General features: G+C 48.4%; 1 protein-coding gene across 2 annotated transcripts in view; it reads right to left on the reverse strand.

The window, feature by feature from the left end:
- Positions 1–3,285: 3,285 nt before the first annotated feature.
- The window catches only part of MRPS5 (mitochondrial ribosomal protein S5), a 97,743-nt gene continuing 73,657 nt past the window's right edge, over positions 3,286–27,371 (reverse strand). For both annotated transcript variants that reach the window (XM_029074397.1, XM_029074393.1), the window contains 6 exons: positions 19,935–20,025; positions 18,499–18,545; positions 17,137–17,194; positions 14,777–14,839; positions 8,479–8,615; positions 3,286–3,799 (listed from right to left, as the gene is read on the reverse strand). In XM_029074397.1, the coding sequence (XP_028930230.1) occupies positions 3,575–3,799; positions 8,479–8,615; positions 14,777–14,839; positions 17,137–17,194; positions 18,499–18,545; positions 19,935–20,025 (621 nt within the window). In that variant the 3' untranslated portion in view covers positions 3,286–3,574. The remainder of the gene's footprint in view (positions 3,800–8,478; positions 8,616–14,776; positions 14,840–17,136; positions 17,195–18,498; positions 18,546–19,934; positions 20,026–27,371) is intronic.

A 27,371-nucleotide genomic window follows, 5' to 3' on the forward strand; every position in this document is an offset into this window, starting at 1 on the left:
CAAATTGGGTTGGGCATGGTCCCCGTCCCACGTGGGGTTCAGTCTCAATTCCCATTTAACAGACGAATTGACCGAGGCATTGAGAAGTGAAGGTCCAAAGTCACACAGCAGACACGTGATGGAGCCGAGATTAGAACCCACGTCCTTCTGACTCCCAGGCCCGTGCTCTATCCACTACACCGTGCTAATTTACTACCTTCATTTCCACCACTAACCCCTCCACCATCACAGCCACAGCTTGGTCTAACAGTCTTGTCCAGGGCAGAATGGAAAGAAGTGAAAAGATTTCTTTTCTCCATCTTTTCTAACTTCTCCATTGTCCTTGATCTCCCCTGGAAGTGTCTGAGTGGTAGTAGGTGTCATCATTCATTCAATAGCATTTATTGAGCGCTTACTATGTGCAGAGCACTGTACTAAGCGCTTGGAATGTACAAATGGGTAACAGAGACAGTCCCTGCCCTTTGACGGGCTCACAGTCTAATCGGGGGAGACGGACAGACAAGAACCATAGCAATAAGTAGAATCTAGGGGATAAACATCTCATTAAAACAATAGCAAATAAATAGAATTAAGGCGATGTACATTTCATTAACAAAATAAATAGGGTGATGAAAATATATACAGTTGAGCAGACGAGTACAGTGCTGAGGGGATGGGAAGGGAGAGGGGGAGGAGCAGAGGGAAATGGGGGGAAAAGAGGGTTAAGCTGTGGGGAGGTGAAGGGGGGAGGTAGAGGGAGTAGAGGGAGAAGGGGAGCTCAGTCTGGGAAGGCCTCTTGGAGGAGGTGAGCTCTAAGTAGGGTTTTGAAGAGGGGAAGAGAATGAGTTTGGCGGAGGTGAGGAGGGATCAGGTGATTAGGCCTCTCTCTATGGAATAGTAGAGGACAGCTGAGAGTGTAGGGTTCTCCAGGGCTTGGGGAACTAACAGGAGACATAAAAGACACAACTGTGCCCTGGAGGAGCCTAAAGACAACTGGGAAAGGCAAGCCGTCATCAAGTGAGGAATGTACAATGGTTAAAAATGTGAGAATTGATAGATAAAACAACCACGAGTGGATAAAACAATCCATAACGAATCAAATTGGTGAGGGCTTAAGAACAGAGAGGGAATCGATGGTATTTATTGAACGCTTATTCTATGCAGAGCACTGTACTCAGAGCTTGGGAGAACAATACCAAGGAGTTGGTAGATCTGTTCCCTGGCCCCAAGGAGCTTACGATCTACGGGGGGGGGGGGGGGGATCCATCAGGGAATACCTCCTGGAGGAAGCGGCTTTTCTGAAGAGAGTAAAAATTGGACAGGGTGGCTAGCATTTCAAAAAGAGAGATGTATTTCGGTTTAGACACACAGAGGAACTTCCTGCCCGGGCAACAGAACATAGGAACAACCAGGAAACCAGGACAACTACTCGGGCCTTCTTCCTGGTAGGTCAGCGCTGCAGCTGATTCAGCAGCTCCGCTTTCTCAGGCTCCCTGGAAGGGAAAATCCTGGAGAAGGATCAGATGCCTGCGTTTGAGGGCAAAGATGGACTCCACTTATCCTGAATGGTCTGCTGTGTGACCTTGGGCACGTCACTTCACTTCTCTGTGCCTCAGTTACCTCATCTGTAAAATGGGGATTAATACCGAGTCCCATAAGAGACAGGACCTGTGTCCAACCTGATTTGACTGTATCCATCCCAGTGCTTAGAAAGGTGCCTAACACCTAGTAAGCACTTAACAAATTCTACAGTGATTATTATGGTGTGCTCATTCACTTGTCTGGAGTCAGGGGGCTGGGCCACATGACCTCTTGAGATCTTTTCCGGCTCTGCAATTCTAGGGTTCCATTACTAGTATTTATTCATCGAATGCTTCCTGTGTGCAGAGCACTGTGCTAAGTGCTTGGGCGAGTACAATATAACGGAATTAGTAAGACACATTCCCTGCCCACAGCACGCTTACAGTCTAGACTCAACCCCTTTCTTTACATCTCTGAACCCCAAGACGGGACTTGGAAGACAAAAACGTGAAATCATAGAACCAGTAATAATGGATTATGGTACTTGCTAAGCACGTACTATTACTACGTGCCAAGCACTGTTCTAAATGCTGGGGTAGATACAAGGTAATCAGGTTGGACATAGTCCCTGTCCCACAGGGGGCGCACAGTTTTAATTCCCATTTTACAGATGAGGTAACTGAGGCACTGAGGAGTGACTTGCCCCAGGTCACACAGCAGACAAGTGGCAGAGGAAGGATTAGAAGGCATTCTCTTGCTCATCACCCCATGGCCTCCAACTGAACTCCTGCCCCTAGACTTATCAAATTCTCCCCAACTAATCACCAAGTGTCCTTCGCCCTTATCCATTTCTTTACTCTTGTTGGTCCAAGGCTCCGAGGTCCAGCGTCCGGCTCCCCCAGCCGTCTCGGCTCTCGTTGAATTTAGGATGAGAAATCAGGGGGTCTGGGTGGTTGTGGGGTTCGGCTGATCTGCTGCCTGGACACCTGCAGTCAGGAGAGAGAAAAAGGAAGACAACTCCAAGACTATTTGTGGAAACAATTATTCGGTCCTGCTGATTTCATCAAAATGGCTTTTTGCTCCACTCTGGATGCCTACTATTAATCAAGTCACCTTGGGGAAGAGCAGGGCTTTCCCCGGGTCCTGCTTTTAGTTTTGCGCACCAGATGTTTTGCTAGACAAGAGCAAGCACTCACAGCTCCAATGCACAGAGTTTTGTCAGCAAGAAACTGAAAGTTAAATCCCGGGTCAGGATTTTGTGGGTTTTCCAGAATCATCAGCTTTATGTAACGTACCTGGATTTACATCGACTAAAGACACAGGGTGGCACTGAACTCTCGGCCTTCTTGATCTATTCTGATTTCACTTTTTGCTTTAAAACGAGGGAAAACACATTTTGGGGGCCTTAGAGGCTGAACCTACTTTAGTTCTTAAAAACTGAGGGAGAAAATATCTCCAACAAACAAAAAAGACGCCCACCCCCACCTCTAGCTTCTGAAATAGGTCACCGGAGGGATTAGAGCTGGCATGAAATCCCTCTTCAACAATTCCCTTTCTTCCCCTTACACCGGTTACCTTTCTGCCCTCGGATCCTTTGGCTCGGCTGCCAACCTTCTGATCGATCTGTGCTGAAGGTGAGGTAATCACAACAAGGATATTTTTCTGATACCTGGGGACAGCACGCGGCCTCTGCTTAGAGCGGAGAGACTGAACCTTTACTTCGGTTCTTTAGTGCACTGACCGTTACCCTCTCTCCCCTTTCCAAAGATCACAAATGAAAGAGAGTTTCGGGTTGGGAGGAATCCTTTATTTTTGTTCCAAAGGGTTTGAAATTCGATTTTATAGCCAGGAAACCCGAACAGGCCATGGTGGCTACCGGATCTTTGGCCAGTGCAGTCCCGGAGGCTGAAGCGGTTACCGTCCCGGGCAGCTCCGCTGCAGACGGCTGAGATGGCGGGAAGTCGATAACACGTGTGGAAATGTTCGCCCCACGGCTTCGGCGATGCTGGACGACGTGGGGTCAGATGGCAAAGCCGTAGCCCTGCCCGTTCGGGCAACTTGGGCCTTGGGCAGGTCAGGATGCCGGCCTCTTCAAATTGGACCAGATGGAGCGTTTGAAGCCTTGGCTGGCCTTGACATCGCTCCAGTCCAGCTTGGTGTCAGGAATCTGGTCCTCGGGCTCGGGCTCCTTGCTGAGCACCCCTAGCGGGGAGGCGACGAGCAGGGGCAGGGGGCCAGACTCCTCCCGGAACTCCACCACGTGGAGGCCTTTCTTGTCGGCCAGTTGCTGGTGCGTCTCCTGGGCGACAGGGAGAAGAAGGCTCTGGGTTACCGACTGGCGGTGGCCTTGGGGGTCTAGTCTGACCTCTGACCCCAGCCCGTGGATGACCCTCAGGAGAAGTACTAGTGGGAGCCTTTATTAAACGCTCACCAAGCGCCAAACACTTAGCCTTCCTCGGGAAAACGGGGGAGATTCCCACCACCCATCCCTTCCTCACAATATAGTCTGCTGATAGTAATAATAATTCCGGTATTTGTTAAGCGCTTACTATAAGCCAGGCTCTGTTCTAAGTGCTGGGGTAGATACAAGATAATCGGGTTGGCCCCAGTCCCTGTCCCAGAGAGGGCTCAACTGCATAATCTCATTTTTACAGAAAAGGGAACTGAGGCACAGGGCAGTGAAGTGACTTGCCCAAAGTCACACGGCAGATGGATGGCAGAGCAGGGATTAGATCCCATGACCTTCTGACTCCCAGGTCGGTGCTCTATTTACTGGGGCAAATAAAGAGCTTTAGGCCAAGTGAAAGTGCTATACAAACTCAAGGTGAAATCAAAAAACAACGTGGCCTAGCTGGTAGAACAAGGGCCTGGGAGTTGGGAGCACTTGGGTTCTCATCCTAGCTCTGTCGCTTGTCTGCTGGGTGATATTGGACGAGTCTTAACTTCTCTGGGCCTCAGTTTCCTCATCTATAAAATGGGGATTCAGACTGTGAGCCCCATGTGGAACACGGACTGTATGTGATTGCCTTGTATCTACCCCAGCACTTACTCCAGTGTCTGGTACATAGTAAGCACTCAACAAATACCACTTGAAGAGGAAAAAAAAAAAGAGGTAGGATTATTTTTTTAAAGACTTCAAGGACATGCCGGACTCTTTCGGGGACAGGAAAGCTATCTCAGCAAGAGGAAACTGAATGCTGAAATGTCCGTATAATTTTAGGGCGGGAAGGAAATTCGGCAAAGACCACTTGGAGATTGATAGCAGTGTTGTGGAACGGCAAATTCAGCAAACTCTCTTAGGGTCTGCAGTTGCCTGCTGTGGTCACTTCTTGAATCGTGGGGACAGGAGCAAGAGAAGCAGTGCGGCTTAATGGATAGGGCACAGGGCTGTGAGTCAGAAGGACCAGGGTTCGAATCCCGCCTCCGCCACTTGTCAGCTGCGTGACCTTGGGCAAGTCATTTCAATTCTCTAGGCCTCAGTCACCTCATCTGTAAAATGGGGATTGGGACTGAGCTTCCCCATGTGGGACATGGACTGTGTCCAGCCTGATCCGTCATGGGGCTACCCTAGTGCTTAGTGCAGTGACAGGCCCAGAGTAAGTTCTTAACAAATACCACAAGGAAAAAAAACCCAACAACAACACACAGATGTCACGTTAGTCCAATGCCACTGGAATTCTTTAAAGGTTCCACCCTCCCTTGGATGGCACAGACATGGCAACAGTGGGCATGGATGTAAACAAAGGGACGTGACCACTCTGGGAACTCCAGTTTGTCATGCCCGGCTTCCTTTGAGCGACGCGTGGAAAGACTCGGAGCCCGTCGCCAGGTCTGAACCTTAAAATGCACTCATTCTCGATCAGGCGGGAACCCAGGGGGTCAACGGTGTTTCAGGGCAGTCCAAGTCACCCTCGGTGGGAGACGGAGAGGCGAGTGCGGTCCCGAGGGGCTGACACCCAGCCCCCGGGCCGCATCATTCTTGTGCCAGGCTCTGGGACCCGGAGGGCTACTCCCAGGGCCAAGATTGGCAGAGCTTGATATGAAAAGGACTTGTTCCAGTACTGGTGGGCGGGGAGGGGCGGAATTGGGGGGCGGGGCTTAAGCTGAAGCATCAGGAAGGTGAAGGGGAGTGCTTAGGCTCTTCGAAAAGCAAACTAGGAAAGTTGGGTTTCAGAAAAACCCTCGGAAGCTCCACTGACACCTGCAGTTTTTTATGCCAGGCTGAAGAGGTGGGCCCCAGAGCCGCCAGGCAGCAGCCACTCGCTTTGAAGCCACGCGGCCGTTTGGCACCTATCGAGTTCCGTCACAGGAATGAGGGAGCCATGCCGCTTTCAGCCTACGATGAGGCATCAGAGGTTTCTGGCTGGGAATGAGGCCGTCCAGAGTGGCTGGAGAAGACTGAGGGCTTCATTCATTCAGCTGAATTTACTGAGTGCTTACTCTGGGCAGAACACTGTACCAAGCGCTTGGAAGAATACGACACAACAATAAGTGGACGCATTCCCTGCCCGCAATGAACTAACAGTCTAGAGTCTTGACCACTGACCAAGGACTCAAGCTTGGACAAGAAGATTTCCCCGCCTCCGGGCTGAGCTCTTGGATCACAGGGAACTGGGTTGTTTTGGAACGGGATAAAAGTCAGTGCAGTGGGTTTAATTGCAAGGCAAAGGCTCCCTTTTCTTGTCCCTTTAAAGCGGGTGGTCCCGGGGTGGTGGGTTCAGTGGAAAGAGCACGGGCTTAGGAGTCAGAGGTCATGGGTTCTAATGCCGGCTCCGCCACCAGTCAGCTATGTGACTTTGAGCAAGTCACTTAACTTCTCAGTGCCTCATTACCTCATCTGTAAAATGGGGATTAAGACTGTGAGCCTCATGTGGGACAACCTGATTACCCTGTATCTACCCCAGCGCTTAGCAAGTGCTTGGCACATAGTAAGCGCTTAACAAATACCATCATTATTATTAATATTAAATGGTACTCAGTCAGCAGGCAGAGGAAAGCCATCTTACCCAGGAAGGGAGATATGTTGTATACGGTTTTCTGGGCCAACAGACTAACCACCTGGGTCGGCCTTGGGCACTGTCAGTCAGTGGCATTGATCTATTTATGTATATTTGCATTTATGTATGCATTTTTAATGGTATTTGTTAAGTGATTACTATACACCAGGCAGTTTACTAAACACTGGGGGACATACAAGATTAATCAGGTTTGCCACAGTCTACATCCCACAAGGGACTCAGAATCTTAATCCGCATTTCACAGATGAGGTAACTGAGGCCCAGAGTAGCAAAGTGACTTACTCAAGGTCACACAGCAGACAAGTGGCAGAGCCGGGAATAGAACCCAGGTCCTTCTGACTCCCAGGCCCGGGCTCTTTCCCCTAGGCCACGCTGCTTCTCGTATTTTAATTAATGAGCCCTTGCTATACGCAGAGCACTAGGGAGAATACAATATGCTAGAACTGATAGATACAATCCCTGCCCACAAGGAGCTCACAGTCTAGTGTGAAAGGTGAGAATGCCCACAAGGGAAACCATTTTAACCAATGTGGATACAAAGTGGAATTTCTGCTTGGAATTCAAACTGGAAATCTCATCCAGACGCAATCTGAGTTGCGGACCCACTGTTTCCAGGACAGGTCAATGCTGTGGGGTGACCTGGGACTTTCAGGGCTGAGAATCTAAGTTCCTGGAACGCAGGAACCGTGTCCTTTGCTTCTTGTTGTGCCCTTTCCAGTGCTCAGTACAGTGCTCGGCAGAGAGGCGGTGCTCAATGAAGATGACTGACAGAGTGAGTGAATGAGGCAGTGGAAGGGAGGAAGAAAGACTGAAGGGATGGTAGTTCCACAGGGAAAGTCACCACCTTTTCTCTCCTCCTCCACCCTGACCTCCCCAAATTCTTAGGTCACTGATGCCTGGACCAAAAGGAAACAGCTTAGTGGATGTCTGGGAGTCAGAGGACCTGGATTCTAACCCTGGCTCTGTCACCTGTCTGCTGTGTGACTGTAGGCAAGTTGCTTCATCTCTGGGCCTCAACTTCCTCATCTGGATAATAGGGATTCAATCCACCTCCCTCCTACTTGGACCATGAGCCCCAACTGGGACAGGGACTGTGTCCAAACCGGTCATCCTATATTCACCCCTGCGCTTAGTTCAATGCTCAGCCCTAGAGGTCAATCAGCGGAATCGAGTGAGCCTCGACATCACACTTTTCGAGCCCCCTCTCAGTCCCTCCTGGGCTTCAGTGGTACTGGAGGGTTGGTATTTTCTGTGTGAATCATAGAATGCCAAACGCTGTGAGGGATTGCTTTCCGTAGCTGAAATGGTAGGTGAATGAAGGGGGAAGAATTTACAATCAGGATTGGGAATTTTACTGAAATCAATCTTATACGAGGTGGTGGGAAAGCGTGCACTGCTGAAAGCGGCAAGACACACGATTCTGGCCGTAAAAACGGAGAAGCAGGAAGACACGACTTCGAAACGCTCATAAAAATGGGGCTTTTTTTAAGGTCAAGCATAGACGCGATTTCGGGATGTGTCTGCTGACATTTCAATGGGGTGAGGTTTCAAGGCACAGCCAAAACTGCTTTACGCTTCTCGGGGGAGTCCGGTGACTATCGCTTGAAGGTGTAATGCGGACTGACTGCCATTGGCACGATCGTCCTTAGAGGGGTCGTTCCATACGGTAATCCATCCCGAGAAAAACGGCCAAAATATGTGGTACTCTCAAGACTCGATTCAGGTACAGAGAAGGTTCTAGGGTGGCCTTATTAATCAATCAGTGGTATTTATTGAGCGATTACTATTTGCAGAGGACTTTTCTAAGCACTTGGGAGAGTAAGAGACGGGAGAATGAGCAGACCCCTTCCCTGCCCAAAATTATTTTTCAATCTAGTGGGCACTTCGGACTTACTAAACTGTAAGAACATTAAGCAGAATCCCCATTTTGCCCACCCCCGATGCCGTAATCAACACTCACCTGGCTGGATAAGCCCTTAAAGACTCCTCTGGTGAGGTTCAGTAAGTTGACCGACCCGGTGACCTTGGCATACATGTCCCGGATTCCGATGAGCCTGCAGATTGTGATGATGGCCCGGTGGCAACGCAGACCATAGCCTGAAAAACACCAGTGGGTTGCAGACCGTCAGAGATCAAGCCCAGTGGAAGACTGTCGGGGGGGGGGGGGTGGTCTTCTCCTGGGAGAGGGGCTGTGTGCCTGTGTCTCTCAGAGGGGCAGACATGACCATGGAGAGGATGATGTCCAATCTACCATTCTAGGCAGTCTGCTAGAGATTATGAAAAAGTAGTGGAAAGAACACAGGCCCGGGAGTCAGAAGGACCTGGCTTCTAAACCCGGCTCTGCCGTTTGTCTGCTGTGGGACTTTGGGCAAGTCATTTCACTTCTCTGGGACTCAGTTACCTCAGCTGCAAAATGGGAATTAAGATGGTGAGCACCATGGGGGACAGGGACTGTGTTCAATCTGATTAGCTTGTATCCATCTAAGCACTTAGTACAGTGCCTGGCACATAATAATGTTGGTATTTGTTAAGCGCTTACTATGTGCAGAGCACTGTTCTAAGCGCTGGGGTAGATACAGGGTAATCAGGTTGTCCCACGTGAGGCTCACAGTTAATCCCCATTTTACAGACGAGGTAACTGAGGCACAGAGAAGTTAAGTGACTTGCCCACAGTCACACAGCTGACAAGTGGCAGAACCGGGAGTCGAACCCATGACCTCTGACTCCGAAGCCCAGGTTCTTAAGAGCATAGCAAATACCATAAAAAAAATGGTGGAGAGGCACCTTTAGTAGCTTCCTCCTCATCTCCTGGCCACCCATCTTCCCCTGAACAACCCAAGAACCCACATCCACATTTCTCTTTCCGGGGTGAATCTCCTCACTCTTTAGATTCACAACTATCTGTCCAGAGGGCAAAGGGGGGGCAAAATCAGAGAGTGAAAGGGAGCGTCAGGCTCCAGTTCAAAGTGATGTTCTGTCAGCCTGGAGCTCCCCACTTTCCTTCTGAGAAACTGCCACTGCCCATTTGACGCCATTCCCCGAAATCCAAACCGCCAACCAATTACCACCACCACACCAATTACCTCCACCACTTTCCCAGCAGTTGCCTTTTAACTGAAAGGCGGACACCCAATTTGACGTGGAAGCGATCTGAACTGTGGGGGAGTGATCTGAACTGAGCGGGAACGATGCTTAAGGGGGGTGTCTCCGGGCATGACCAAGGCTCAGGAAGCAAGGGTCTTGGCCATTCACTCCTTCGGATTCCGAAGCGGTGACGGATCGATCGACCGCATTCACTGAGCGCTTACTGTGTGCAGAGCCCTGTCCGACGGATATCCGCGAGGAGGTGTAAATGCCTCTAAAAACCGATTATATGCCCAAGTGCAAAAAATGATTCTTTTTTAAATGGCAAAACAAATGTTACCTAATGGGAGCAGTTGGTTTTTCAATTATAGCTTCAAAGCAAAGGGGAAATATTAGTGCAGTCGAGCACAGAGCACCCAATTAGAATTCTTTCCTCCATTTACTTCCACAAAATAGCTCTTTGGAGTTGCGTAACCCCTAGACAAAGTGCTGCTTTTAAAAATGTTTAAATTAACTGCACTCTACCTATCCCACACGAGATGTTCCAGGTTTAATCAATCCTTCAGTGGTATTTATTGAGCGCTTACTGGGTGCAGAGTACTTACTGTACGCTCACTCCGGGCAAGAAATGTGTCTATTTACTGCTATATTGTACTCTCCCAAGCGCTTAGTACAGCGCTCTGCACATAGTAAGTGCTCAATAAATATGCCTGAATGAATGAGTGCTTGGGAGAGTACGATACAAGCGTTAGTAGCCACCGCCCTTGCCCACAGGATGAGCTTACAGTCCAGAGAGGGAGACAGACATTAAAATAAATAATGGATATGTTTAGAAGTATGGTGGGGCCGAGTTTAGGGTGAATATTCAGTGCTTAAATGACACAAATCCAAGCAAGAGGTCGACCCAGAAGGGAGAGGGTGTAGGGGAAATAAGGCTTGGTTGGGGAAGGCCTCTTGGACTTTAAGAAGGCTTCAAAGGTGGGGAGAGTCGTGCTCTGTCGGATATGAGAGGGAGGGAGTTCCAGGCTAGAGGGAGGACGTGGGCGAGGGCTCAGTGGAGAGGTCATCGAGACTAAGTTCGAGTGTGTGGGCTGGGTTGTAGTAGGAAATCAGCTAGCTAAATTAGGAGGGGGCAGGCTGATTGGGTAAGTCGGTGGTATTTATTGAGGGTTTACTGGGTGCCGGGCTCTGTACCAGGTACCTGGGAGAGTAGAATTCAACAGAGTTGGCAGACATGTTCCCGGCCCACAGGAAGCTAACAGTCTAGACGACTCAGTGTTTTAAAGTTGATGGTAAAGAATTTCTGTTTGTCGCAGGTGGATGGGCAACCTCCTTTTGAGGAGACATGAACTGAATGTCCTTTTTAGAGAAGTAATCCAGGCGGCAGAGTGAAGCGGGGATTGCAGTGGGGAGACACAGGAGGCCGGGAGGTCAGCGAGGAGGCTGATGCAGTAGTCATGATGGGATAGGATAAGTGCCTGGATCAGCGCAGCAGCAGTTCGGATGCAGAAAGGGTGGATTTTAGGAATGTTGTGAGAGTTGAGTTGATAGGATTTGGTGACAGACAATGACAGAGATGAGGTGAGGACAATGCCAAGGTTACGAACCTATGCAACAGAGAAGATGGGGGTGCTGTCTATAAAAATGAGAGAGATTTGAGTGGAAAGATGAGGAGTCCTACCTTGGACATGTTAAGTTTGAGGTGTCGGCAGGATATTCAAATAAAAATGATCTGACGTTAGGAGGAAATGAGAGAATGCAGAGAAGGATGGAGATGTAGACTTGGGAATTAACTGCATAGACATGGTTGCTGAAGCCATGGGAGTGAATGAGGTCTCTAAGGGAATAAGTGAAGATGGAGAATTCAAGGGGATTCGGAACTGAGCCTTCGAGGGACCCTTAGAGTTAGGGGGCGGGAGGCAGAAGAGCCCATAAAAGAGATGGAGAGTTAGATTTATAATTAGATATTCTAAGATCCATAAGATCCAGATTTCAAGGGGGAATTATAGGAATTATCCACCCCTCCAACACACAAAACTAGTCTTTGCTGAGCACAGTGAATCTCATTTAGAGCTGGCCAAGAGTTGCAGAGGTTGAAAACAATCGATCTGGGAGAAATAGTTTCTCAAGCTGGGAAGCAGTGGGGCCTAGTGGAAAGATCATGGGCTTGGGAGTCAGAAGGACCTGGGTTCTAATCCTGGCTCTTCCAGTCTCCTGCTGTGTGACCATGAGCGAGACATTTAGCTTCTTTTTGTCTCAGTTTCCTCATCTGTAAAATGAGGATTGCTACCGTGAGCCAAGTGTGACAGGGACCGTGTCCCACCTGATTAGCTTGTATCTACCTCAGTGCTTAGCTCTGGATGTGGATGTGGGTTCTTGGGTTGTTCAGGGGAAGATGGGTGGCCAGGAGATGAGGAGGAAACTACTAAAGGTGCCTCTCCACCATTTTTTTTATGGTATTTGCTATGCTCTTAAGAACCTGGGCTTCGGAGTCAGAGGTCATGGGTTCGACTCCCGGTTCTGCCACTTGTCAGCTGTGTGACTGTGGGCAAGTCACTTAACTTCTCTGTGCCTCAGTTACCTCGTCTGTAAAACTCCGTTTTTTGGAGTTTCTGCTCATTTGTGTCCATCCACCCACTCAACTGCTGCTCAAGCTTTATAAAGTGTTCTTCCACCCCTTGGAACTTGGGATGGTTTCTGCCACACACTCAATCAGCCCATCAATGGTATTTAGTCAGCACTCACTTTGTGCAGAGCACCGTACTAAGCGCTTGGGAGCGTACGGTACGACAGAATCGGCAGACATGTCTCCTGCCAATAACGAGTTTTCACGGTGAATTGCAGGCCGCCTCATTCATTCTTAGAATTACCTCCCTCCCGCCTCTGAGTGCTCAACATGGCCCCAAGGGTTTCAAGTCTGAGTGGGGATGGCTCGAGATGGGGAAGAAGGGGATAGGATGAGATGAGATGGAGGGGGGTGGGATGGAACTCTGGATGGCCCGCCTGGCCAGCGTAGACGTGTCATTGTGTTTGTCGCTCTGCCTCGGTTTAATCGGTGGGATAACGGGCGGTGGTTCTGATTGGGTCAATCGAGGCTCCGGCCAAGAGGGAGGCTCCCTAATCCTAAACAGCCCCGATGTGGTCTGGCCCTTGAGGGGAACGATGTTTGGCTGGGGAGGGGGACCACAAAGCTCATTTCTAGAGAGGGGGTTAAAGATCAGAAGTCACTTCAGTGCTGTGACATGAACCTCGCAAATCCCCAGTGATCCAGCCCTTTACTGGGCAGAGATTGTCTCTATCTGTTGCTGAATTGCACATTTCAAGCACTTAGTACAGTGCTCTGCACAAAGTAAGCGCTCAATAAATACGATTGAATGAATCCAGGACTTGCATAGTCCCGGGAGTTAAGATGAATGTCGCCCATCTCAGGCATGGGACTGGCAGATGGTTGGCTTTATCAAATATCCAAATCAACCTTGAGGCAGGGAGAAGGTGGGTGAGAAGCTTAAGTGGCCCCTCACCCCAGCTTCTTGAACATGCTGCCAATCCTGACTCCGGGAGATGTGGAGGGGCAGAGAGGGGATTCCCCGGGGGGGCGGGGGGCACCAGGGTGGGTGAGCAGGGGCTGAGGCAGCATCTCAGTGGGCATGATCCTGGGGGGTTGGGGGGAGTTTTCTCCCTGGAGATGAGGGCCAGATGGAGACTGAATGACTGACTGGATTAATGCAGGAGGTAGTAAATAGCTGGGTTCGACACCACCTGCCTGGGAGGATCAATTGGTCAATCAGTGGTAATTATAAATTTAAATAATAATGGTATTTTTTAAGCGCTTACTATATGTCAGGCCCTGTATTAAGTCCTGGGGTAGACACAAGCAAAGCGGGCTAGACGCAATCCCTGTCCCACGTGGGGCTCACAGTCTCAATCCCCATTTTCCAAATGAAGTAACTGAGGTGCAGAGAAGTACAGTGACTTGCCCAAGGTCACACAACAGGCAAGTGGCGGAGCCAGGATTTGAACCCATATTGAGCACTTACTATGCATAGAGCACTGTACTAAGGGCTTAGGCGAGCATGATACAACAGAATCAGCAGACAAGTTCCCTGCCCATAAAGAGCTTACAGTCTAGAGGATCCAGACCCAAAGAGGGAGATGAGGTTGTAAATTAACTCTTGGGAGCACCTTGAGAGGTGGGATGCCCACTGTGGGATTCGCTCATTCTATCGTATTTATTGAGCGCTTACTATGTGTAGAGCACTGTATTACGGGGTTGGATCAGGGGAGAAGGCAGGCTGCTTCAAGCCAACCCCGTCCCCCCAAATGATAGGAGGAATGATCCCCCCTGCACGCTACACACACGGAAGGGCCAGGGTCCCTGGATCAACTTCAGCAATATCTGAGATGGCACTGAAATACCGCAGAGCAAGATAGGGACAGAACCCTGGATTCATTTTTTAAAAAAATATTGTACTCGTTCAGTGCTTTACTATGTGCCAGGCCCTAAATTAAGCGCTGGGATAGGTTCAGGCTAATCAGGTTGGACCCAGTCCATGTCCCACATGGGGCTTGCAGTCTTAATCCCCTTTTCACCGCCGAGGCCTGAGAAGTGAAGTGACCAGCCCATGGTCACACGACAGAGACGTGGCGGAGTCGGGATTAGAATCCAGGTCCCCTGGCTCCCAGACCTGTGCTCTTTCCCCTAGGCCACCCTGCTTCTTTGAAATGACAAAAACTCTCAGCTCCTCTGGCAATCGCGATTCCTTTGACACTAATGAGCATCACTAAAACTCTACGGATCCACTACCAGAATGATTGCAGATGGACGTGGGGCGTTCCGTGATAGATGTGTCCACGGTGTCGCTAAGGGTCGGAGATGACTCGACAGCATAAAACAAGACAAGAGAAGCGGAGCCTCCTAGGGATTGGGATCAGCCCCAAGAACAGATGAGGCTGGGAGAAATACCGTGCCTGGCCCTGATACACGCTAAATATAACCCGCCTTGGAAAGAAAATCACCTGCAGCATCACTGGACTTTCACTCTAGTACACCACCACAATGTTATTACCCATTAGCCTTGAGGGTCCGAATGGTTTTCAAACTATCCTCAGACTGAATTACTAATCTTTCACCTGGGCAATGATTCTCAGCCACTGAAGAGATCATTTCTACTTACCGCGGGGTTGTTTCTTCATCTTGATTGTTGTCCTTTTGAAAGTTAATGAAATATCCTGGTAGACTGGAGGGAAAAAGAAGATCGTGTTACAGATGCAGAATTCCATTTCCACGCGGATATCAGAAAGCAGCACGGCGTACTGGATAGAACCCGGGCCTGGGGGTCAGAAGGCTCTGCCACATGTCTGCTGTGTGACCTCAGGCAGGTCACTTCACTCTCTGGGCCTCAGTTCCCTCATCTGGTAAATGGGGATTAAGACTGTGAGCCCCACCTGGGACAGGGACTGAGTCCAACCTGATTAGCTTGCATGTACCCCAGCGCTTAGAACAGTGCTTGACACATAGTAAGCGCTTAACAAATACCATCATTATCACTATTACTTTTTTTTTTAAGCACAGGCTGGGTGGCACGGACACCAGAAGGAGCGATGGAAGAGGAAGAGAAGGGAAAGAAAACAAAGGCGAAGCCACTTCAGGATAAAGGAGAGCCCCTAAGCCTGCTGAGAGCATGACACGCTGTTAATAATAATCAAAATTATAATTATGGTACTTGTTAAGCACTTACTATGTGCCAAGCACTGTTCTAAGCAGTGGGGTAGATACAAGTTAGTCAGATTAGACACCGTCCCTATCTCCTGTGGGGCTCACAATCTATATCCCCATTTTACAGATGATGTAACTGAGGCCCAGAGAAGTGAAGTGATCTGCCTGAGGTCACACAGCAGACATGAGGCAGAGCCAGGATTAGAACCTATGACACCCGGGCCAGTGCTCTAACCACTAAGCAACACTGCTAGATCCGTTGATTGAGTGGCTGGCTTTTAAAGGCATAATTCAATTTTTGGACTCTTGAACGATTTACCTTTAGCTCTTTTGTTTTAGGAGGTGCGTGAGAGGTTGGATTAGGACCAGAGGCTGAATTATAAAAACAGTAATAATAGTTGTAGTATTTATTAAGTGCTTATTATGTGCCAGTACTGTACTAAGCGCTAAGGTGGATACAAGCAAATCGGGTTGGCACAGGCCCTGTTCCACAAGGGGCTCATGGTCTTAACCCCCATTTTACAGATGAGGGAAGTGAGGCTCAGAGAAGTGAAATGACTTGCCCCAGGTCACACAGCAGATATGGCGGAGCTGGGATTAGAATCCAGGCTCTTCTGACTCCCAGGCCCGTGCTCTAGCCACTAGGCCACGGTGCATCTCTCACCCCCCTCCTTCACTCCCTGGTTCGCTTCCCCTGGTTAGTTCACGGATGAGGCCCTCTGGGTCAAACACGTAACTTTCGCTTCGCTCGGCCAAGGCGCTTCTCTGAAATGCTCAGATCACGTCATCATTAAGAACGATGGGACTCAGACCAATAACCTGGGGCCACTGGTACTTGGTCACTCGAGCTCTCCCAAGGCCTCCTCCAGGCTGGTGTGCCCAAATAGCCATTTTTCTACAGTTGGTAAGAAAACCCCGAGAACCAGCATAGCCCAGTGGATACAGCCCGGGCCAGGGAGTCAAAGGATCTGGGTTCTAAACCTGGTTCGCCATTTGTCTGCCGGGTGACCTTGGGCATGCCACTTCACTTCTCTGAGCCTCAGTTCCCTCATCTGTAAAATGGGGATTAAGACTGTGGGGCCTGTGTGGGATGGGAACTGTATCCAACCTGATCACCTTGTACCTACCCCAGCGCTTAGACAAAGAGTAAGCATTCAACAAATACCGCGATATGTGGCCCTGAAAATTAGCGGAAGAGAGGTGATATCTTCTCATACTACACTACCGCATCATCGCTCAGAACATAAACTTGGGTGCTTTCTTGATCCTTGCAAAGTCTGGGTCCTTAATCTTGCAAAGCTACATCTGATTTTCATCATTCTGTACCACTGCTCACCAGTGTCTAATCCGGACTGCTGAAAGCCAGAGTCCAAGTCCCAGAGACTTTAGGTCCTGGAGATCTCAGACACATTTTGTTATCTGTTTCCTTCCCGGTGAATAATGGCCCGCATTATAAGTCTCTGACATGATTTGTCTTCATTGATTTTCATGCCCTTAGTCAGTGATTGATCCAAAACTGAATGAAAGTGGAGGAGGAGGCGGGGGCGGAAGGGATGGGAAGGGTGACATATTCTTAACAGGTAATAGAGATCTCTTCTGCCTAGCAACACGATCTTGGGTAAACTCTCCTTTCCGTAGCCTGCGACATAATTTATACATCTCACTTCTATTGCCGGGACCGGAATTCAAAATGAGCCTTACTTTTAAAAAGGAAGAAACAAGAAGAAAAAAAAAAAAACCAAAGTATCCAATGACTACATACTGCCTTTCCGACAATTTTACAAACCTATATAATCTTAAAAATACAGCAATACCTACTTGTATGGTCTTGGTATCTTTCTATGTAGTGCAAGTAGTGAATTGCTTTATTCTTGGCCTGAAAGAAACAAAGGAGAAATACATTTCTTTACCTTCCTGTTACACGGCCTTTTCCTCCAGCGTCTGGAATGTGCGTCCACACAGAATTAATGCTTTCAAGTCTAACCAAGTCTGAAACCCCTGGCAGGCTTTGGGGGCGGGGTGTGTGTGTGTGTGTGTGTGTGTGTGTGTGTACCACAACGACACGGGACTTGGGCACTATTCATTCAATCGTATTTATCAAGCACGTACTCTGAGCAGAGCACTGCACTGAACGCTTACTGGTTGCCTATCAATCTCTGCACGAAACAAAAACTTCTCACTCTAGGCTTCAAGGCTCTCCATCCCCTTGCCCCCTCCTACCTCTCCTCCCTTCTCTCTTTCCACTGCCCACTCTGCATGCTCTGCTCCTCTGCCGCCCACCTCTTCACCATCCCCCACTCTCGCCTATCCTGCCGTCGACCCCTGGGCCACGTCCTCCCGTGGTCCTGGAATGCCCTCCCTTCTCACCTCCGCCAAACTAATTCTCTTCTCCTCTTCAAAACCCTACTTAAAGCTCACCTCCTCCAAGAGGCCTTCCCAGACTGAGCTCCTCCTTTTCCCTCTGCTCCCCCTCTTCCCCCCACTTCACCTCTCCTCAGCTAAGCCCTCTTTCCCCCCTTTCCCTCTGCTCCTCCCCCTCGCCCTTCCCTTCAGCACTGTACTTGTCCGCTCAACTGTATATTTTCATTACCCTATTTATTTTGTTAATGAGATGCACATCACCTTGATTTTATTTATTTGCTATTATTTTAATGAGATGTTCATCCCCTCGATTTTATTTATTGCTATTGTTTTTGTCTGTCCGTCTCCCCCGATTAGACTGTAAACCCGTCAAAGGGCAGGGACTGTCTCTATCTGTTACCGATTTGTACATTCCAAGCGCTTAGTACAGTGCTCTGCACATAGTAAGTGCTCAATAAATACTATTGAATGAATGAATGAATGAATACTAAGTGCTTAAAGCTCTGCATTTTGTTAGAAGGGAGCAGAGAGTCCAGGAAGCTCCTCCCTGCTGCCGTAGTCCATGAGTACAGGACTCCATGGATCTTTTTCACCTTACAAAGTCAGAGAAGGTTTACCCCACCCCTGCCCCAGAGTGCATCTACCTTATAATTGACGGTTTGGGTCTTGACAAAGAGCAAGCCCACATAATTTCCAAGCAGTGGAAAAAATAAATTAGCTCACAGGGTATCGCGACCATTGATGGACTGGTAATAAGCTTAATGGGGATACGGTCTTTACATTCAATAAAACCATTCAATAAGTCTTAAACGTACATACTTTTCTAAAAGCGCTCATCCGGTCGCTGGCTTTCCCCACAGCAAAACCTACGAGACACGAGCAAAGATGTTAATGAAAAGGAAGACTCGGACAGGGAGGACTCCTTAAGCTATAGTCAGTCAATCGTATTTCTTGAGCGCTTATTGTGTGAACGGCACTGTATAACACGTTGGGGAGAGGACAAAATAACAATTAACAGACACATTCCCTGCTGGCTCTAAACCGGATTCGGGCTGTCACTTCTACCACTTTGCCTTTCAGGTGCACGGAATGGAGGGCACCGAAATTCAGATGCCAGCAGATAGAGGGATGTTTTTAACCGCCCTCGAGTATTTTTAAATCATTAAACCTGGGCTTGCTCTGAAAAGATACAGGCCAGATGGAGAATGATACTGTCTTAAACGATTCCAAATGCTCAGGAAACTCAACACGCAGCTGTGGTCGTTCTGAGAATTCCTGAAGGAGAACACAAAAGGTGAGAAAGAACCACTCACGTGGCTACTGCAAAGCAAACCCAACTGACGGCTTTGTGGGATCTGCACATTTTCGACACAGCGTGGGAAAGTCGGCTGGAGCTTGGACCGCTCACGGCCTGGAAAAAAAAAAGTTCCGTCCCCAGCTGGTGGTGGTAAACTGGGCGACTACTTAGCTTTGGTGGACCACTGCTTCCAAGGTGCTCACAAAATGAGCCCAAGGTCGCTCATCCGCTTTTCTCGGCAACTTGTGGGTCGGGAAAGTGTCGCCTTGTTAACCTACTTCCTAAGCGGCTAGTACAGTGACTTGCACCTAGTAGGAGCTCAATAAATGCTTCTGCTCTTTCTACTACTACTGGTATTCAGTCATTCTGTAAGCTTGTTGTGGGCAGGGAATGTGTCAGTTTATTGTTGTATTGCACTCTCTAAGTATAATATAGTGTTATACAATACACTGCTTAGTATAGTGCTCTGCATCCTGGAAGCGCTCAATAAACACAATTGAATATTACTACTACTGCGGACTGTGAAAAAAGGGTGAAAAAGAGAACTTCCAACATTTAACGATGGATGGACAGGGTATCTGAAGGTCAGCACTGCTCAGCAGGTGCCATCTAAAGCTCTGAATCTTTAAATGCCCCCATGCTATTGACGTCACTTCTCGGAGTGAAAAATAGACTGCAATATGTGCTGGCCAACTGATTTTCTCAGCCGGAAGCCCCCAGGGTCTTTCGAGATATACACGAAAACTCCAGCGGGGAGAGAACACACGCAAAGGTGTCTTCCCATACTCATTTTGTCGGCTTTGTCGGAGGGGCTGGGACAGAAGGCTGCAAAGGGTCTGGAAGGCAGAGAGAACCGTTAACGTCCGTATGCTTCTCACAGCACCCATCAGGACCCGACCTAGTCGGCCCCTTGCCAGTTGTTGATTCTCAAGAAGCGGTATTTTATTGCTTTACTCACCCGCTGCTCCTTGTCCATTCCCGGCAACCACTAGGACACGGATGGATTTCTTTCTTCCCTCTTTCGCTGTCATGTTAAACACATTTCTCACCTGGAAAGCAAGAAGACCCTTGAGACATCAAGTCGGCCAGGTGTGGGTGCAGAACCCTCTGTTTGGCTTACGGGCACCAGAATGTGGGCTTTCATCAGGCACTCTGGCAACAAGAGTTACCCGGCTTCTAATCCCAGCTCTGACATTTCTGCAGTGTGACGATGGGCAAGTCATTTCTCTGGGCCTCAGTGACCTCATCTAATAGTAATAATAATTATGGTATTTGTTAAGCACTTACTATGTGCCAAGCGCTGTTCTAAGCATTCATTCATTCAATCAATTGTATTTATTGAGCGCTTACTGTGTGCAGAGCACTGTACTAATCCCTTGGAATGTACAATTTGGCAACAGACAGAGACAATCCTTGCCCAACAGCGGGCTCCCAGTCTAAAAGCACTGAGGATGATATAAGGTAATCAGGTTGTCCTATGTGGGGCTCCCAGTCTAAATCCCCATTTTACAGATGAGGTAACTGAGGCACAGAGAAGTGAAGTGACTTGCACAAGACCACAAAGCAGACAAGTGGTGGAGCTGGGATAATAACCCATGTCCTCTGTCCACTAAGCCACGTTCCTTCTCTGCAAAATGGGGACTGAGACTGTGAGCCCCACCAAGGACATGGACTGTGTCCAACCTGTATCTACCCCAGAGCTTGGTACAATGCCTAGCACTTACTAAGCTCTTAACATACACGATAAAAAAAAAAATTCAATCATATTTATTGAGCACATACTGTGCGCAGAGCACTGTACTAAGCGGGTGGGAGAGTACAAAAGAGACTTGGTAAACACGTTCCCTGCCCACAAATGAGTTTAAAGTCTATAGGATGAGCCTACAAGTCTCATGCGAGTTCAGACACCTCTTTCCTGGAGTTGGCACTTAACAAATAGCACAAAAGCAAACCAAATACAAATACAACAGCCCGGAATCTTTCTTTCTCGATCCAGCAGGTGGTGATGGTGTCCCACGGAATGGCTGGCTGCGGGATGGCTCCCAGACCATTCCTGAGAGAACGGGCCCTGCGCCACGGCCCGCGTGCTCCGACGGGAGCCGGGATACCGACGGGTGGGTGTTCTACATTCGAAACTCCAACTTGAAAATCAGCGTGGCCTAGTGGATCGAGCAGGGGCCTGGGAGTCAGAAGGACCCGGGTTCTAATCCCGGATCCGCCACTGGTCTGCTGGGTGGCCTTGGGTAAGTCGCTTTACTTCTCCGGGCCTCATCTGTGAAATGGGGACTAACACCCCGAGCCCCATGTGGGGCATGGATTGTGTCCAACTGATTAATTTGTATCTACTCCAATGCTTAGTACAGTACCTGCCACGTGGGAAGTCATTAACAAATTTAATAATAATGATAAAAAACCCAACTCTATTGCATTGTACTCTCTTAAGCACTTAGTGCCACGCTCTGCCCACAGTAAGGAGCATGGCCTAGTGGACAGAGCCCGGGCCTGGGAGTCAGAAGGACCTGGGTTCTAAACCCAGCTACTCCATTTATCTGCTTTGTCACCTTGGGCGAGTTACTTCACTTCTTGGTCCCTCAGTTCCCTCATCTGTAAAATGGGGAGCCCCATGTGGGAAAGGAACTGTGACTGACTTGATTACCTTATATCTCCTGGCACATAGTGAGCGCTTATCAGATACCACAATTATTATAGATGCTAATGCTTACTACAGTGTCCGCACATAGTAATCGCTCATCAAATAACATAATGGTCCCAGGTAACGGACCACGCTTCTATACTCGCCGCTGATGTTCCCGTTAGCCCAGATTTGGTTCCCTATAGCCTCATTTCCATCATTCCATCCATCAATGAGATTCCTTGAACGCTTAGTACATAGAGCACTGTACTAAGAGTAAGCTAATTGTGGGCAGGGAATGTGTCTGTTGTGGTACTGCACACTCCCAAGCGCTCAGTACACTGCTCTGCACACAGTAAGCGCACCATAAATACAACTGAACAAATAAAGTCCCGCTTCCTTCTCTTTTTCTCTCCTGGACTGCCATCTTCAACCGTTCTCTTTCCAATGGCTTTTTCCCCACTGCTTACAAACGTGCTTACTTCTCTCCTAGCGTAAAACAAACCCTCCCTTGATACCATGGCTCGCCCCTCCACTTATGTCCCCATCTCCCTCCTATCATTCCTCTTCAAATTTCTTAAGATAGCTGTCTTACCTCCACTGTCTCCATTTCCTCTCCTCCAACCCTTCCAATCTGGTTTCCACCTCCTCCGCTCCCCCTAGAAACAGCCCTCTCTAAAATAAACAATGGCTTTTTAATTGCCAAATCTGTTGGCCTCTACTCCATCCAAATCCCCCTGGCTTCTCAGCTGCCTTTGACACTGGGAACCAAACTCTTCTCTTTCACAGGCTCCTCTTCTGTTTTCCATTTGCACCCACTCCCTTGGAGAACTCATTCACTCTGGCTTCATCTACCATCTCTAAGCAGTTGATTCCCAAATGTACATCTTTAGCCCTCATCGCTCTCCTTCTCTGCTGTCTCACATTTCCTCCTGACTCCAGGACATCTCTACCTGGAAGTCCCACTGACCCCTCCAACTAAACGTGTCCAAAACAGAACCACTAATCTTCCTACCCAAACCCTGTCCTCCCTGTTTCCCGCATCACTGTAGAAAAATACCACTATCGACCTTATCTCACAAGCCCGTAATCATGGCGTTGCCCTCATCTCTCTCAGTTTTTAAATGGTATCTGTTAAGCGCTTACTATGTGCCAGGCACCGATCTAAACGCTGGAGTAGATACGAGTTAATCAGGTAGGACATGGTTCATGTCCCAAGTGGGGCTCACAATCTCGCTGGGGATGCCGGGAGGAGGGAAGGAATGGGAAAGGACAACAGTTGAATGGAGAACTGTAATAAGCAGTTTTTCAATGAACTCTTTACCTGAAAGACCTCTGACTGTTCTGAGGAGCAAACCCACAAAAGCAAACAGGTAATAATAATAATAATGATTGCGGCATTTGTAAGCACTTACTATGTGCCAGGCACTGTTCTAAGAGCTGGGGTGAATATGAGCAAATCAGTCCCTGTCCCACATGGGGCTCACACCCCCAATTTACAGATGAGGGAACTGAGGCACAGAGAAGTGATGTGACTTGCCCAAGGTCATACAGAAGACGCGTGGCTGAATTGGGATTAGAAGCCAGATCATTCTGATTCCCAGGCCCGTGCTCTATCCACTTGGCCATGTTGCTTTGTCATCACCATCACCCCTACTTCTTTTAACCCTTTGGTGGTTAAAAGCACTACCCTCGAGACTGTAAGCTGGTTATGGGCAGGGAATGTGTGAGCTAATTCTGTTGTACTGTGCTCTCCCATGTGCTTAGTACAGTGCTTTGCCCACAGAATGCACTCAAAAAAGGTCACTGATTGATTTGCCCATCTGCTTTGCAGTGCCAATGGTCGGAAGTCACCAACAATGTGAATAACTACGGCATCACATGCCATCTCTCTAACAAGCAGTACAGCATCGGTGGATAGGGCACAGGCTTGGGAGTCAGAAAAGTTATAGGTTCTAATCCTGGCTCCGCCACTTGCCTGCAGTGTGACCTTGGGCAAGTTGCTTCACTTCTCTGGGCCTCAGGTGAGATCAGCTATAAAATGGGGAATGAGACTGAGCGCCCCATGTGGGACAGGAACTGTGTCCAACCTTACTTGCTTGTATCCACCCGTCATTTAGAAGAGTGCCTGGCACTAGTAAGTGCTTAACAAATGCCACAATTATTGTTATTATTATTATTATTACCTGTTTGCTTGTGGGTTTGTTCCTCGGAATGGTGCCTGGCACAAAGTAAGCGCCGAAACAAATATCACAACTGTTATTAAAATGTTTTCTTGGAGATATTCTCAGCCCATACACCTGCGATCTCTCCAATCGGTCCCCCCGTTATTCTGAAGTTTTTTCCAATCATTCATTCATTCACATTTACTAAGTTCTTGGGAAAGTACAGCATAACAATAAGCAGTGACATTCCCTGCCCACAACGAGCTTACAGTCTAGAGTGGGGGAGACAGACCTCAATACAAGGAAATAAAATGACAGATAGGTACGTAAGTGCAGTGGGGCTGGGAAGACAGGGGAGGCGGAGGGTGACCGCACAGGGGGCAAGTCAAGACGACGCAGAAGGGAGTGGAAGATGATGGCAATCCCTCACCACAAAACGCCAAGGGCTCCGAATGGTAGCCTACCCTTCCTCCCCAGTACTTCCTCATCTGTACAGTCACCCCTCGCCAAAACCCACTCCCCAGATGGGCTGGATTTACACCTGAGATGGGAGACCGGTCACTGGGCAGTAAGATCCAGAGAGGAGAACACCAGCCGGCAGGGAGTTGAGGGTCTCCAATCTCAGGGAAGATGGCTGACCTTTGGTCGGGGTAGCCTTGCCTGCTCTTCTCCAATGCCGTGGAATGATGAAGCGCCCCCTTCCCAAATTCTAGAACACTTGGGAGGCAGGGGATTTGCCTGAGGAGTAGGAAGGGAAAGGACCCAGCTGCTTCCTCCAAAGACTCTTGTAGCTGCTTATCTTGAAGCTCTTGATTTTTAATTGTTGACTTAGATTTTGCCATCTAATTTTTCACTGGTTAGGCTGCGAGCTTCTTGTGGAATTGTTGAGCTTGGCACAGAGAGATCAGTAAATATGATGATAATAATAATAACAGTGTGCTCTGTCCAAGATCCAAAAGCGTTAAAACCAATTTGTTACTGGAACTTTGACTAGATGTTCTAATCTTGACCCTAATAAGCTTAACGAGTTTATTAAGATTAATGTGAATAAGCTTTCTATGGAGTTCCAAACCTCCAAACTTTCTCCCCCAAATCATTTTTGGCATGATAACTAGAAGTCTGGGCCATTAGCAATTCACAGGAATCACAGACTATAAACACAAATCGACATGGTCTAATGAGAAGAAAGATGGGGCTCAATAAACAGTTGATTGACTGAAGGAAAAATCAGTAGTTTTAATCCATCCATCAGCACTTACTGTGTGCAGAACACTGTACTAAGAGCTTGGGAGAGTACAACAGACCAATAAATAGACACATTCCCTGCCCACAATGAGCTGGCTGCCTGACAGTCTCCTAGGATGATGTGCTGACCCTGGGGTCCCTCAGGTGGGCTAACTGGTATCCAGTCCTCTAAAATACAAATCACTCACTGTGGGCAGGGAACTAGTCTGCTAAATCTGTTGTATTGTACTCTTCCAAGCTCTTAGTTCAACGCCCTGCAGAGAGCAGGCGCTCAATAAATACCACCCATTGACTGAATGAATGATTGATGATCCCACCTGCAAATATGGCAGTGGCACCAGGATTTACATTTGCTCTGGGAAGGTGTGGTTTAAAGAGAGTTAGGTTGAAAAAAAAAATTATTTCCCCTAAAATCCACTGTTTCCCAGGCAGGTTTGGGGATTCTTAATTCTGTCTCATCTGACTTTAAAACGTTTTCCGTGATTTTTTTGAAAGCCGCGCTCCATAGTGTATTTCTGGGAGTGCAAATTTGCCAGGCAACCGTAAGATGGAGAGGAAGTGAAAACTTTTTTTGTTTCAATCTGAATGCGGGCTTTTTAATGAAGCGGCATTTTAAAGGAAAGTATATACCAGTGTCTAATTTGTAGAATGCATTTAAAAAATAAACCAACAAACTCAAGCAGCAGTTCTCCTGGTGGGCCATTTTTCACCACACATTTTTCGCAGCACCACTTCCCCGCCACGATCCCCTTGGCAAAAGTCGAGGGCGGCAATGTTAATTGTCAATGGCTTGCAAAGGCATTCGAATATTTTATTGTGTGTGCAATTCAGAGTGCATTTTTGGCACTGAAAGGCAAGAATGAAAATGGGAACAGCTGTAAGAGACGTGATTCCAAAATGGCTAGGATTAAAACATCCCATTTTTGAAACCGGCATTTTGAATCAACAGCCTATTTCTCTGGAGTTCAAAGACTGCTGAAACCAGACTCTTCATTTCCTTAGTTCATTAACAATATTCTTTAGCTCGTGGGAAAAAAAAGAGGCTATTTTTAATTAGTGTTGACAGACACCAATTATTACACTAATGCCGGCTCTGGGTTTTACTCACGGTATTATGCACAGTGCACCGGGCCGACCTTCCAAGTATTTTGACGTAACTGCCGGCCTGACATCTTCGGAACCGACGGCTGCCAAGTTTGACTTTGCTGATATATTCCAAAATGTCCCCTCCGACTCCAGGAGACTGGAGATGGAGGGCGGCTGGGACAGGTTCTGCTTGGGTCAGGGCAGGGGAGCGAATTGGCAGAGTTCTTGCGTTTTGGCTTCCGGGTGCTTGCTTAGAGGGAAGATGGGGGGATGGTGGAGGTGAGGAGCCACAGGGAGAGTAAAGAGAAGGGCACTCTGTGCTCCCCTTGGCGGGGTTGGTGGTTAGGCCTGGTAGTCAGCAGGACTTGAGTTCAAATCCTGGGCTCCACTACATGTCTTCTGGGTGACCCTGAGCAAATCATTTCACTTCTCAAGGCCTTAGTTACCACATATGTAAAACGGGGATTGAGACTGTGAGCCCCATGTGGGACAGGGACTGTGTTCAACCGGATTTACTTTTTCTCTATCCCAGTGCTTAGAACAGTGCCTGGTACATAGTAAGCACTTAAATACCATAAAAAAACATAAAAATAAAAAAGGAGCCATTGCAGCTGTTTTCCTGTACCTTAGGCCCCACCACGGATGAACGGGGGAGGGAAAAAGGAGACTCCCGCTGGGGTGGCCCACAGCTGAACTGGCCCATTTGGACAACCCCAACAACTCCCCACTTTCCCCTTCCGAGCTGGGGGGCAGGCGAGATATGTATGCGCTGTGATTCCTTTCTCCTCAAAGCCGGAGGTCTGCTCTCTATGAGGGGACAGGACTCTGGCAGGCCCAGCTTGGCTCGGCACCCGAGACGGCTTGATGGGAGTCTGGGATCCGGGCAGGCTCCGATTCCCATCCGGAGCGTAACTCCACCTCTCAACACCAAAGAAATGTCCCAAGGCCTAGTAGATAGAACCCGGGACCGGGAGTCAGAACCTGAATTCTACTCCCGGCTCCACAACATGTCTACTGGGGTGATACTGGGCAAGTCGTTTTACTTCTCTGGGTCTCATCTGTAAAATGGGGATTAAGAGTGGGAGCCCCCACCCACCAGACACAGGCTCCCACTCTTAATCGGTGGTGTTTATTAATAATTGATAATTATGGTACTTTATTAAGCACTTACTATGTACCAAGCACTGTTCTAAGCACTGGGGTAGTTGCAAGATGGTAGTTATCAATTATTAATAAACACCACCGATTTACTCATTGTTAAGGATGG

This window comes from Ornithorhynchus anatinus, chromosome 1 (genome assembly GCF_004115215.2).
Source record: "Ornithorhynchus anatinus isolate Pmale09 chromosome 1, mOrnAna1.pri.v4, whole genome shotgun sequence".
Classification (NCBI taxonomy): Eukaryota; Metazoa; Chordata; class Mammalia; order Monotremata; family Ornithorhynchidae; genus Ornithorhynchus; species Ornithorhynchus anatinus.